We start from the raw sequence: 15,312 nt of genomic DNA, 5'->3' as shown, positions 1-15,312 counted from the left end.
GCTGTCACGACTTTTTCTTTTTCGCACTGCATCGACAAACTGAGAAGACACGAAGCCGCATACCTAATCTGAAACATCTGACCCGCGCGAAATTACATTTCGTGACATTTGGAATGGTACAAGGCGATTTTTTCGATGACGTCTATTTTTTTTTTCACTTGTTTCAAGAAAGGAGTGTCATGCGGGAAGGAGAGAGCGGCGTAGTTATCGAAAGGGTTGTAGCGGTTTTGAGATTGATAAAGTGCTGTTACATCATAGCATGACATATTTATCTTGTTCATTACTGGATTACAGGAATTTTGTTTCACAGTTTTGAAATCCGTGTCAAAAACCGCGTCAAGATAAAAAAAAATAGCTAAGACATATTACGTCACTCCACAATTGGTCTGACTAAACTTTACCAGTTTTCTTTTATCATTTTAAATGACGTTGCCAAATTTCAACTAAATCGGCATAAAATTATTTGAAAAAATCTAAAAAAGAAGTTTTCTGTTTAATATTTAAATTTAAAGCTAAGAATTTCTTTCTTTTTTTGGAATGATAATACACCCTGTTCAGAGCAGTCGTAAGAGGAAAGCCTATTTCTGGATTAGATAGAGAGAAATCCTTTACATGTCGACAGATATCTACAAATTGCACATAACTTTTGTTATTTGTGAATATTTTGGATTCGGCGAAAAACATTATTAGCGCATTTTTTTAAAGTCTAATGCAGTGGCGTACCCAGATTTTTCTTCTACAGTTCTCCGTTTTCTCAAAAATTATTTTATTTGGCTATCAACGTTGACTATGGTCTCAAAAAAATGTCCGTCAGCCATATAGATCTGTGATGAAAAAAGGCGGAAATATAGTGCACTTTTTTATGTATCAGTGGGCCGTCCATAATATATTCAAAAATACGTCATATAGGAACCTTTAAAATAATTTAATTAACACTGGAACTTTAAAAATGATAAAGCAAATTTTAAATAACTTAAGTGAAAAACATGAAACCTAAGAACCGTTTGATAACTTAATTTTAACTTTAGAGATTTTTTTTAATATTTAATTTTAATATTTTTTTTATTATAAATAAAATAATAAATATTAAATAAACAATAAATAAATATTAGAATACAAAATATTAAAATTTTACGTTTCACATTAATTATATAGAAATATATTAACGTAAATTGGGTGTCGTCCTCTTCAATACATTGAACGCACCTTTTTCGTACTGAATGGCAATTATTCACTAACTCAACAGGATTAGTGGAAGCAAAGGCTTCTCGAGTGGCTTCTTCTAACTCTGCTTTTATTTGGAAAATTCTATCTTTAAATATAAGATCTTTTATTCTACGCCATAAAAAAATCTAGAGAAGTTATATCATACAATTTCGAGGGCCACAGAATGGGACCTCTAGTTCCAATCCAAGATGGTCCAAACTCTTCATTTCAATCCATCTTGCTGATAATAAACACTCCTTCCGAGAATTAATGGTAAGTTTTCCAAAAATATTCGTCAAATATATAACCATCCGCAATCAGATTTTTACTAAAAAAAAATAAGATCCACAAATCTACATTGAATTCAAAGCCACCTTGCATGAATAAGTGCTCCAGTGATAAGAATTGATCTGTTAAATATTCAGTCAATTCAGTCAAATAGTCGAATATCGATTACACAATTAACAATAATACACACACACACACACACACACACACACACACACACACACACACACACACACACACACACACACACACACACACACACACACACACACACACACACACACACACACACACACACACACACACACACACACACACACACACACACACACACACACACACACACACACACACACACACACACACACACACACACACACACACACACACACACACACACACACACACACACACACACACACACACACACACACACACACACACACACACACACACACACACACACACACACACACACACACACACACACACACACACACACACACACACACACACACACACACACACACACACACACACACACACACACACACACACACACACACACACACACACACACACACACACACACACACACACACACACACACACACACACACACACACACACACACACACACACACACACACACACACACACACACACACACACACACACACACACACACACACACACACACACACACACACACACACACACACACACACACACACACACACACACACACACACACACACACACACACACACACACACACACACACACACACACACACACACACACACACACACACACACACACACACACACACACACACACACACACACACACACACACACACACACACACACACACACACACACACACACACACACACACACACACACACACACACACACACACACACACACACACACACACACACACACACACACACACACACACACACACACACACACACACACACACACACACACACACACACACACACACACACACACACACACACACACACACACACACACACACACACACACACACACACACACACACACACACACACACACACACACACACACACACACACACACACACACACACACACACACACACACACACACACACACACACACACACACACACACACACACACACACACACACACACACACACACACACACACACACACACACACACACACACACACACACACACACACACACACACACACACACACACACACACACACACACACACACACACACACACACACACACACACACACACACACACACACACACACACACACACACACACACACACACAATAATTGGTGAACTTTCCCGGCCTGACATAGATGCAGCTCCAGTATCACGTCTTCTTTTAAATATATACCTTAGTAGGCTGCGAAAAAAAAATGAAGTCTTGCGTCAAATAGTTTTTTATTGACAGCATTTTAAACAAGACGTGTTCGAAAAAATGTCGCAAATAACGCAAATTGAGTATAGGGCAGTCATAAAGTTTTTGACAAAAGAAGGGTTAGCACCTAAAATTATTAAAGAAAGGCTGGATGGTGTGTACGGCCAAAGTTCTCCTTCGTATTCTGTAGTGAAAGAATGGGCAAAACGTTTTCGAATGGGGCAGGACTCCCTTGAAGATAATTCAAGAACTGGTCGACCAGTGGAGGTCATAACGGAAGATATTGTTGCGATTGTTGAAGAGGTGGTATGGAGTGATCGACGTTTAAAGGTCAAGGAAATCTTAGAAATTACTAAGCTTTTTGATATAAGTGTTCGTCGAATCCTGCATGATCATTTAGGTATGCATAAGGTTAGTGCAAGATGGGTTCCTAAAAACCTTTCGGCTATTCAAAAACAACGCGGTATCGAGTGTGCACGGTCTTTTTTGGAACTCTGTGGGTCGGAACCGAAACCTGTGATAGAAACTATTGTGACGGGAGATGAAAGTATGGTTCTATGGTAGTGAAGGCATGCGGTTTAACCATTAAATTTTTTTAATTCACAAATAGGTTTCTCCTGTTAAAAACTCCAATCGCGACCACCCTGTATATGTCTTAAACCCCTCATTCGTGTTCTGCAAATCGATTAAATAATAATTATTAAAATCGCTATATGAAATTCCAATCAAATGCAAAGATGAAGGTGTTTAAAATAAAATTAGACAAGATGGCGCCAATATGACCTCGTTTTTGAAACAAACGACAAGTAAATATTTGAAAGGGCAATTCTAAAGTGATTACCGCCGAACTAAAAAATTTACAGGCTGAATTTATTTTAAAGGTTTTTTTTTTAATTTAATCTGGCGTCAAAAGAGAGAGAGAGAGAGAGAGCTTCGTTCTTTGGACAAGTGAGCTAAGGACGTTCGCCCATTTTGGTGTTAAGTTGTTTGCCTAACAACAGGATCAATTTAATCTACTATAAAAGTGAAGTGATGTAATTTTCATTTCAACAACTAGATACACGGTGTCCCATTTAAATATAAAAAAATAATATATAGAATAAAGAATATAGAGAAACCTGCCTGGTGTATCACAGATCCATACTCATATATATCGTTGAATTTATCTTTGAAAGGACTAACTGACTAACTAACTAACTAACCAAAAATGCAATAAAATGTAGGGTGTTCTATTTTAATAAATGCAACTGTAAAATGTAAAATTAAAAAACAGGTCATTTTAATAGAAACAGCTTTTGTACTTATTTTTTTTTGTATCCCCCGTAGGTTTTGAGATAAGGTATAGGCCCCTCTTAAACGAGCCACCCTGTACGTGAAAAAGAGCTCATGTTGGAGCATTTTTTGTGAACCTCTGTTAATTTCATTTTCCCAAGTCAAAATAAACTAACCGAGTAAAATTCGAAAATTTCGTGGGTTTTTGGACAAATATTCGCTTATAGGCTATCGTAAAAAAATGGCCTCGCAGTTTGTACGAGTGCAAGACCTCTAAACGAGGATATACGGTTGACCGATGGCCAGGATGCGTGTGTGTGTGTGGGGATCGTACTTGATATTCGATAAAACATAGGGTCAACAAAGCGGTCTATCTAATGCTACGTGCGGCAGCGTCGAACGCTAGGACGAAATAACAATGCTGCGAAATGTATACGGGTAGGATTACTGCGAGTAAAATGCAAAACAGTGGCAATTAAACAGGTTGTTTAAACGCTTATCGATCATCGTGTTTTACGTTTTGCTTTCTTCGTTACGCTGCCGGTAACCGAACTCCGCGGACACCGACCACATGTTAATTCCGTGAAGATGTCATTGCGGATTGAGATAACTAATAAAAAGAGGGTGACGAATTAAACCGGAATAATCGGAGTACCGTTATAGCGGACAGGCGGACATAATTACTTTTTTCTATTATGGAAAATCTGGCAGCAATGAATATGATTTTTGTAAATCGGCAACATCGCACCAGCCGCACTAGGGACTGGATAGCCAACTTTAGAGGAATTTATTGCTTTTCGGTGTTAATATTTTTTTGATATTTTTATTTAATTTCGGGGATGTTATACAGGGTGTCCAAGTAGTGTGTCAAAGTAATATGTCTTGTTTATTATTAAATGTTAAATACAAAAGTTATAAATAAGACTATGAGAAACAATTTAAGATTTTCAAATATACAGAGCGGTTTATACCCTGTATATTATTGCATTAGTGGATACCGACTTTTACAACCAATTAATCAATGTAGGGTTGTAATTTTATTATACCATCAATTTTATAAAGTAGTGCAGTCATTTATTCTATACTTGTTAGTTCGAATCGATCATACAATAAAAATAAAAATAAATAATAATAATAAAAATACCAATTTTCCTGAAAAAAACAAATGGAACACCTTGGACTTATTAATTACTCCTATTAATACTCTTTCTATTTTGTTCAGCATTCCCTATATTTAAACTTAATATTTTTTCAGGTATGCACATTTTTACGATTAGAAGTCCAAAAATTTGTCAAACTATGAGAAAATATTGCAATAATCTCAGAAAAATAAAAATAAATAGGCAAATTTTCATTTTTGTGAAAAAAATGTTTCCTTCCTTTCCATTCATTTAGATTATTATAATTATTATTATTGTTATTATTATTATTATTATTAATCATTGTTATTATACTTCCCAATCGTTTAAAGTGAGTGAATCTGCAGTTTAATTTCTCACATATTAATAAATCACCCTGTATTTTTCAATTGTTTCTTTTAATCTCTATCTATATCTATTTAATCTTAATCAATGATTTTTGCATTTAAATTTTTTCTCTGAACCAAATAATAAACGGGATGTATTACCTTGACAAACTATTTGGACACCCTGTATTCATTAATTTAACACTAGCACTGTCCCTTTACCATTTGAAGATATTTTTCATTTGCTTTACTTTAATAAACTTTTATATATCATAAATCATAATATAGAATAGATAATACGATTGTACAGAGTGAGTCAACTATAGAGTAATGTTCATGGTAAATAGAAAAGTTGTATAGACTGTAAAATGTAAAAATATTTTAAAATATACAGGGTGGCTCAAAAATGCGGGACGAATGAACCACATTTTGTTTCGAAATCCTTTTAAAATTCTTCAACTTTTTTATTGATATTAACACATGCCTAAACCTAATGGTTATCCCATTATTTTAATTTTTCTAAAAAAAATACTAGTTTTCACACTAAAAAATTTTTCGAGAGCTACAATATTGTGGTTTTCGTCGATCGTATAGGTTGCGCGAAATATTCGAATCTGAGCTGAGCTGAATTTTTTTTATTTTTCAAGTGTGACTTTGAAGTTAGATAGAAGCCGACTACTTACTTCAGATGTTGGTATGTCGAAGGCCTCTGCAATCTTCTGATAGAGTTCTCTGACATTGGAAAAGCCCGAGACGAACGCAGTCGGGCTTCCGTGCGCCAGCTGGCAGTGAAAATGGAGCGAATTGGTGACGGGCGACACTGACGTCTTGTAGTTGTTGTTTTCCAGAGTCCCGTTGGACATGGGAGGCGCGGTCGGTGTCGGCAAGGGTGCCGGTTTCGGCTTGTGTTTTTTGAACATGTTTTGACAGTTCTGGAAGAAAATAAAAATTGTATTTAAGACATGAACAAATCCAAATCCAGATGGTGATATACAATACACGACAATCAAATAAAAGTGGATTCAGAAACGGTAGAAGTATCCAGGATCACATATGGATACTTAAACAAATAGCTAAAAAGGAAATAGCTGAAGATAAACATACTAGAGTTACAAAAAGCGACAAAATGAGTAACACGTCAATTGAACTGATGGGAACATTAGACGATAGGTAAAACAGGCATGGGAAGCTAAAAGACCAGGAGGTCTAGATCCTTAGAAGGCAGCAGCGACCACCAGTACCAAGAAAAGGCGTAAAGAAAATTATTCTGGACCGGTTCATTGTTGGAATACTATAAATGTGACTGTAGCAGTTTGAACAGTTATAGTACTGTGATGAGGAAGCAACGGAAAACCACCCCATTATTGTCTTTCATAGTACGACTATCATGGTATCAAACAAAATACAAATGCAATGCTGCCTTCAGACCCAAAAGCAAGATAAACTCGTATGACAGCGAAAATAGTTGCTTAATGTACGAAAGGCGTAAGCATAAAAATAACAGCATCAAATTTAAAGAAATCGACAACATCGTTCAAAGAAAAATTAAATCTGCCAAAGAAAACTGGATAACGAGGGAGTGTGATGAAGTGGAGGAATACGAGCGAAGATATGACAGCTTCAATCTGCACGGGAAGCTGAAAGAGATGACTGGAATGAAGAAATATAGGCAGTCTACTGTATTGAGAAGTTCCGACAGAATTATAGATGAAGATACAATTATGATCCTCGTAAATCTCTTTAATATCATATACTCAACCGGAGTTATTCCAAGACAGTGGCGTTCATCTACATTTATAACGTTACCTAAGAAACAAAATGTTACAGAATGTTCCGATCATCGAACAATAGCCCTTATGGGTCACACTTGGTGTTTTTAAGAATTATTCATAATAGAATATTCGCTAGGTTGGATTCCGAAATCAGCGATAGCCGGTTAGGCTTTAGAAAGGGTATGGGGACTAGAGAGGTTCTGTTGATGTCGATGTCTCGACATGAACCAAGATGTCCAAGCCTGTTTTGTTGAATTTGAAAAGGCGCTTGATAAAGTTTGACACCAAAAACTTAAAGAAACAGTACAGAACATGAACATTGATAATCGGGACATCAGAATCATCGCGAATCTTTAGTGGAACCAAACAGGAAGAGTCAGAATTGAAGATCAGCTTACAGATGAAGTGGAGGGCTATATTCTCTCTCTCCTCTACTAATACTAATGTATATAGTGAGACAATTTTCAGTGAAGCTATGGATGAACAGCAGGAGCACGTTGCCATAAACGGACAGATTTTAAACAACTTACGTTATGCAGACGACACCATAGGTTGAAATGCGGATCTTGTCGTAAAATTTATAACGGACAAACAGGTAGATCCTTCAAGAAACGCATTAACGAACATAAAAGAGCGTTTAAAAACAATAGCCTAGATTCTAATTATGCTACATAGTTAAAAACAGAAAAACACATTTTTGACGACAATTTTGATATTTTACATACAGGCACAAAAAGTAGAAAATTAAATTTATTGGAAGCCACGGAGATTAACAAAATGAGAGATTCAAGTGTATTGCTTAACGATCAATTAGATTTAAATATCTCTCCTTTATTGAACTTAAAATCTCACAAAAACATTAATTAAGGTTTTATTGTCATTTTTCAGTATATACAGTAGCAGGTAGTTTGTATATATTACATTTGATAAAGACACGGTGTTGTCGAAACAATTGTCATGTGAAAATATATAATTTCGTGAAAATCTGAACTCTTAGTTCTTATTTATTTTGACAATTAAAAATATTTGAGAAATCACCCCGCGATATATGGAGCGTGCATTAAATAACACCACTATTCATGTATAGGGCGACAATTTGCAAATTTGCGGAGGAAGGTTCAGTCTCCTTTCGAAAGTCGGCCGCACGCCGACTCACTCAATTATTTCATCATCGCCTATTGTCGCAACAATAACTGCGACGTCACTATTTTATTGTTCCTTATAAAAGGATCTGACTCACGGCGACGTGTTAGCATCATTCAAATACCGCAGTATTCGTTAGTTGGATGAATTTAGCAAGACAAATAATAAAAAATTAAACCAGTATAAGTGTGTACTATTTTTATAGTATATATTATTAAAGACTATAAACAAAGAAATAACATATTACAAAGAGTACAGGGTGGTCCTTTTATGGTCTGTGAAGATAAGAAAAAAATATATTGTTATATACAAAAGACGTTCGAATTTTTGTGGAAAACAAAAAACTTTTTTATCCTAAATGCAATTCTTTGCAAATTTCTGCACATATATAATATTGCATGCACTTGCATATTTGGAGTTGATTCCTTGATGAAAACATACTTAATTTTTTTTTTAAGGAAATGAGGTAACTTATAAAGTTAGAGACTTCGAAATATTAACAAAAAAACGTGGCGAAAAAAATTATTGAACCCTACTAAAAGGCACTATTTTGAAATCAATGTTTGACGCTCTTATGACACCTAAGATAGGCGTTCATTATTGATTTTTTAAAAAATTTCTATTTCTTATAAATCGATGAAAAAACCGCGGAAAAATCGTTTTTTTGGAAAATTTTCTACAGAGGTAACAATTTATATTTGAAAAAAAAAAGACTTCAGAAGATTTTTTTCATTTGAATTTTTAAAGATACTTTTTGATCACCCTGTATTTTTAAACAAAACCGTAACCACTTAGCTGTTATATAAGAAATATGTCTAGAGAGTTTGAAGAAATTCGAAAATACCTATATACAGTGTGTATTTATACCAATATAATATTTTAAAAGTAAATGAATTCAACAACTTTTGTGTTTTTTTTTTTTATTTTTTTTTATTTCTGTTTTTGGGATAACGGACACTAATTATAAAATACGTCATTTAAAGAACTGCCATCATTTCTTCGTATTAAAATTAAATATTTCCATCACGTTATAAGAATATTGAAAAGCGATCTATCGCCAAAGGTTTTTCTGAGAGATAAATCACTGAGGTGTTTCGTCTGTTCACTTTTTACACAAGTTTCACTCAAAATATTATTATTTAATATTATTAAAAATTATAACTGTCCTAATAAATCCTTGAATAATTGTTTTTTTTTTACTTTACTTTACTTTTATGTGCACATTTGGTGGTATCTTATTTGAATACGAAATATCGCTTATGATATGACAACATCGAGTAGTTTTTGAAAAACTGTATAAAATAACAGGGATGTTTGAAAAAATTGAGGTGTTTCGTAGACACGGAGTTTATTAAAAAAAACTTTACTTTTTAAATCCAAAACCCTGTATATTCCTACTTAAGATGAAAGTCATTTTCAAAAGTAGAATTTAATAATTATCATCAAGAAAAGTGTTGAGTATATTTTTGGGTACAACAGTTACTCAAAACAATCATTAATTTACAAATATTCAGAGTGATCTCCATCGTTGTCTCAATAGTAGATTTTTTTCTCTCAAAACAAAGTCATAATAGTCTCTGTTAATTGAAAATAATTTTTTGTCTTAAAATATTTCTGTTTCCCGGTTTATCGCAATATATTTCATTTTTTAAGTAACCCCATAAGAATAGGTCTAGGAGAATTAAATCAGGGCTATTCGGCGGCCTATCCAAAACTCATATTTTTTATTGAGATACTGCGTGACTGAGCATCATTATGTCGTAGAGCACAGGATTTCTACTTCATGTTGAAGCAATTGCCCATTATAGTGCCTTCGAAAATTACTCGTTTCATAACTTTATCAGCCAACATGCAGCACCAAACACGAAGAGACCACCTACCGCTTGTGTTTTGCGGAAATTTTCAGTCCAGTCCAGCTTATTTTTCCCGTTGAACATCCCTGTAGTAGTCAAGGTCGCTTCATCAGTAAAAATAATTTTGTTCAAAAAATTCCTACCACTTTTAAGATTTTCAATCATTTCTTGACAATATGAAGTCGCTAAATCATGTAGAGCGTATTTGTATTGGTGGAAATTGTATATCATGAAATTTTTCCGATGATCTGTTCATATCATTTACAGCATCAGGGGTTGTTTGAATAAAAACGGGAAATTATGTCATGTTTTTTTGATCTTCCCATAACCCATATTAGAAAGAAATAGTAATTCTAATGTCTGCTAGAGACCATCTATGTATTTTGAAATAGTGATAAAAAATATTTTCATCTTAAGAAGGAATATACAGGGTGTTTCATTTAAAAAAGCGGAGTTCTTATTTTTATTGGTACGTTATGACGCTATTTTTGTATAGAAAGGCTTTGCCTACTGTAAACCCTGCGGGTGGGTGTCAAAATATAAATGACAGCACTGTGAATATTTTTTCGATGATTTGTCCTCGATTTGTCCAAAGAAATTCATTAACGGCCTCTCAGAACCACCCATTTCCTTTAGCAAACCTTAGACCTTGGCCTCTTCTGACATCCTTTAACTTACTCAATGTGTTAATAGGATTATTAACTGATTCAATTTCCATAATTCCTATAATTAAACTAATTTCTATCATTTTAATCTTCGATAATGACGAGGCATTACTCTTCGACTTCTGTCGGATTGAATAACGCCATTTTTATTAGTCTTCGCTGCATCGGGGAAACCGATTGTTGCCAAAATTTCAAAATAATTAAATTTAATACATCCTGTTGCAGAATCCAACGCAATCAGTTGAACAAGTAGGACGCCGAATTGCGGCAGATTAAAAATATAGTCGACGCGATATAACCAGTTAGTTTTACGGGTGGCTTTGGACGCAAAGAGCAAATACAATTTCCACCGTGCCTGAAAATGTAATAATAATCGCCCTCAAGGTTATTTTGCAACGGTCGACGCAGTATCCGCGTTCGTGCGCCGTCCGAAGAAATTCACTCACACATTCCAATCTTGCTCGTTGCTATTTTATTCCGATGCAGTCATCGACTATACGACGGTCACTTGAAAAGTTTCCGACCTAACATGATAAAAGACATTTTTTCTCGTAGTCTTCTATACACTTCTTCCATCTCTCTAGCCCGTCCAAATAGTATGGTCAGTTCATAGATATAAGAAAGTGATCAATTGCTTTTGAATGGAATTATCAAAGGGTGGTCATTAACATACAATGCAACAAGATTATTACCTAAATTTTCGGAATTTAAATTCAGGTAAAATTCTGGTCCGTAATAGAAAATAATTTTATACCTACCTGTGTTTAATATTCTTTGGTTTGGTATACTACTTAGTTTAAGTTTATTATTTTTATTCTTATTTCATGCGTAATACAGCGTGTGTTGAAGCGTGTGCGAATTATGCAAAATATGTGCGAGTCTAGTGTATCTCAGGAGATGCTCCCGCCCAAATGTAGAAAACACTATTCTATTGAGTCTAAGGAAGTTATAAACAATGTTTATTTGACTCTCATTGAACGTGGTGCCAGTAAGCAAGCATCTTTAGAAGAAACGGCCAGATTGACGAAAATTCCAACATCAACTGTATGGAAAATTGTGAATGTTCTCGAGTGTAGATGAAAGTGATTGAGGAACAAAGCATGCCTACATTAGATATCTTAATTAGGAGGCTTTAAAAACATGAAACCGGTGTTCAACACATGGGTTTTAGTTTTAAAAAAATCAACAAAGGACGAGTATTAATGAAGTCTTTTAGAATTCGGAAATGGCGACTGGAATATCTAGAAAAAAATATAATTTACAGAGAACAACAAAGGCCAATTATTTACTTGGATGAAACCTGGTTCGACACTTATGATACCCCGGAAAAGGGTTGGGTTGACTCAACTGATAAGTGTAAAACAAACGCGCAATCAAAAAGAGGTAAAAGAATAACTATTTTGCATGCTGGCTCTAAAGATGGTTGGATTCCAAATGAACTTTCTCTGTCTGCGAAAAATATTAAAGATTCTTCTCTGGATTACCACCGCTGATTTATTTGAAAGTTGGTTTAAAAAGAAACTAGTTCCAAACATTCCTCCTAATAGCGTAATTGTAATGGTACACACAGTCACAGTAGACAGTTGACTAAAACCCCTTCCTCATGTGACACAAAACTACATGTATAATAACGACATTTATTTTCACGAAGGTTATACCAAAAAGCCATTAATTGAGGTTCTACAAAGATTGAACCTACAAAAGGAATACGTCTGTGATAATTATGCAAAAAATCTAGGGCATACAGGTTTCCACCTTACTACTATATTTTAATCCCATTGAACATGTTTGGCACCAACTGAAATTCGTCGTAACAATGTTTTTCCCCGTGTTGGGCAAATTCTGTTAAATATATAGAAAAAGCAGAACAATCGTATATCCATGTTAGAACAGACGATGATAGCAATAGTGATACTGATATATTATGTGAATAATTTTAGGTAATTTAAGTAGGTAATAGAAATAATTTATAATTTTATTTTAGATTGAAACATAAATACATACATAAATAAATAAATATTGTTCAGTATCTTTCCTAACAAAACCCCAAATAATTAAATTCTAAGTAAAGTACGGACCCGTTCGGCCATATTTGATTCTTACAGCTTGCCCGGGTCTTTCCTTAATTCGTATCAGTTAGTCACTTTCTTATATCTATGAACAGACTTTACCAATCAATTAATGTATGGTGTGGTGTCATACATGGGCATATTTTGGGGCCGATATTTATAAATCAAAAGTTAACTGGAGATCATTATTTGCAACTCTTAGAGCACTGAATAGAACACTATATAGAAGATTTACCCCTAAATATATCAGCGCTGATTATATGGCAGCAAGACGGCCGCCCCTCCTCACAATGTTGTGCAAGTTTATTATTATATTATATTATATTATATTATTATTAATGTATTTTTTATTTTGGGGACACCATAAAAAATCACGTGGACAGAACACCTTGTAATAATGTCGCGGAACTTCGGCAAAGGATTTCAGAGGCAATCAGTCAGTTAAGAGACAATCCGGAAAGGTTACTAAATGCAAGACGCCATACTATTAGAGTATATAAGAAACGTGTTCAGGGAAATGGTATTTAGAATGGTTAAAGAATTTTTTACTTTTGTATGTCTTGTCGTTTTTAATGTTTTTGTTCTATTTTAATTTGTAAATAATTATTGTTGTTGCAGTCAGTCAGGGCACCCTTTGAAATTATATAAAAATGTACTAAATTATAAAGTATATTACATTATTATAATCGGAATTACATATTCTATTAAACACATATATAATATACAGGGTGTTGCACTCAAAAAAATGTGATGTAGACTTATATATCAGAAAATTGATGGTGCGCTGTTTTATACGTCACTTGGAAAAAAGTTACAGACAATTAAAATGTTATCAAGATAAATCGAGCGCAGGGTGTCCGTCTGTAGACGTACCTTTTATTGTTTCTGTTTTCCTTTCTCCAGGCGGCTCGAACAACGACCAAGTCTCGCGGTCCACCCGAATCACCAACGAAACACGAAACACTCTCGAACTCTAATCAAAACCGCGCTGTCGCATTTCGTCGGCAAAAATTTATCGCCAACTCGATAAGACAGAGAACGTTATCTCGGGCGATAGTCGAGAGAGGTCGCGCGCAACCGTCGAATCACGATTCTGAAAATCGGCCCGTGTGCATTATCGGTAATTTTCCAACGACGTCCTCGATTTTTTTCGCTTTCCGCGCACAGCACTCTCGATCCACTCACGATCACCGGTAAACTGATCATCGACTGGTTGCAGTTCCGCCGTCCGGCGGGTTCAGAGACTGGGGTTTCGATCAGTTGACGCGGCAATCAGGTGTAATTGGATGCGGAAAATTAAATAAGCCCGTTCGTTTACAGAGTGCGCGAGGTTCAAGGCTGGACCCGCGTGGGAAAGCTCCGACGCTGCGGAGAAAATTTTAAACATTTCTCGTATCACCTTTTTTCCAGTAAATATCTGCCAAGACTTGCAAAAATGTTTAATAAGTATTTCTTCTGATCCTACAGTGTCCAAATAGTTCGTAAAACTAATATTACTAATTATATTATAAAATAATGTATATTTAACCCTGTCCTCTAAGAGACTTCCACCTTGTCGCTGGTGATGGTGCTTAGTAATCTTCAATATCTTCAATACGGTGCTAAGAATCTCCCCGTCAGCCAATTATCAAGGGAAGTGTCTTAAAATGCATAAAAATAACATCAGAATCGCAACGTGGAATGTAGGAAAGATGGACAACGTTCTTGCAGAAATGGAGAGGTTGAGAATTGATGTGTGGGGTGCGAGTAAAATAGTAGTTTATTATTAGCAGAAAAGCTAGAAAGCCACCACCAAACACAAGGCTTTTCACAAACATATAAAAGCAAAACCTCTGCTAGTTGGCATTAATATAAGCTAATGAAACATCAAACTAATTGGCAATTAGACAAGAGAATATGCATACCTCCAGCACACAATTAGCACTAATCTAAACAACTTAAAAGTTTTTTGGAGAAAATTAGGTTTTCAGTCTAATTCTTTACCAGATAATTTCAATAATCCCAACGAAATAAATAAACATTTTTTAAATACAAATAAATATATTTCCAATTCTATATAGTATCTTTCCTGATTACCATTGACCAAAAAAACAAAATATGGATTTCACACAAATAAGTAGCAGCGCCAAAATGTCCGGG

At 35.0% G+C, this 15,312-nt stretch overlaps 1 protein-coding gene across 1 annotated transcript in view; it reads right to left on the bottom strand.

Moving 5' to 3' along the window:
* Positions 1-14,416, bottom strand: part of LOC132703860 (PDZ domain-containing protein GIPC3) — a 35,551-nt gene extending 21,135 nt beyond the window's left edge. The window contains exons 1-2 of the mRNA XM_060673374.1: positions 14,047-14,416; positions 6,355-6,603 (exon numbers count right to left, since the gene is read on the bottom strand). Of these exons, the coding sequence (XP_060529357.1) occupies positions 6,355-6,591 (237 nt within the window). The 5' untranslated portion in view covers positions 6,592-6,603; positions 14,047-14,416. The remainder of the gene's footprint in view (positions 1-6,354; positions 6,604-14,046) is intronic.
* Positions 14,417-15,312: the final 896 nt, after the last annotated feature.

This window comes from Cylas formicarius, unplaced genomic scaffold (genome assembly GCF_029955315.1).
Source record: "Cylas formicarius isolate icCylForm1 unplaced genomic scaffold, icCylForm1.1 PGA_scaffold_6__28_contigs__length_40554024, whole genome shotgun sequence".
NCBI classification, from domain to species: Eukaryota; Metazoa; Arthropoda; class Insecta; order Coleoptera; family Brentidae; genus Cylas; species Cylas formicarius.
Note: the sequence above shows the minus strand (reverse complement) of the source record. Positions and strands in the feature narration are given on the sequence as shown.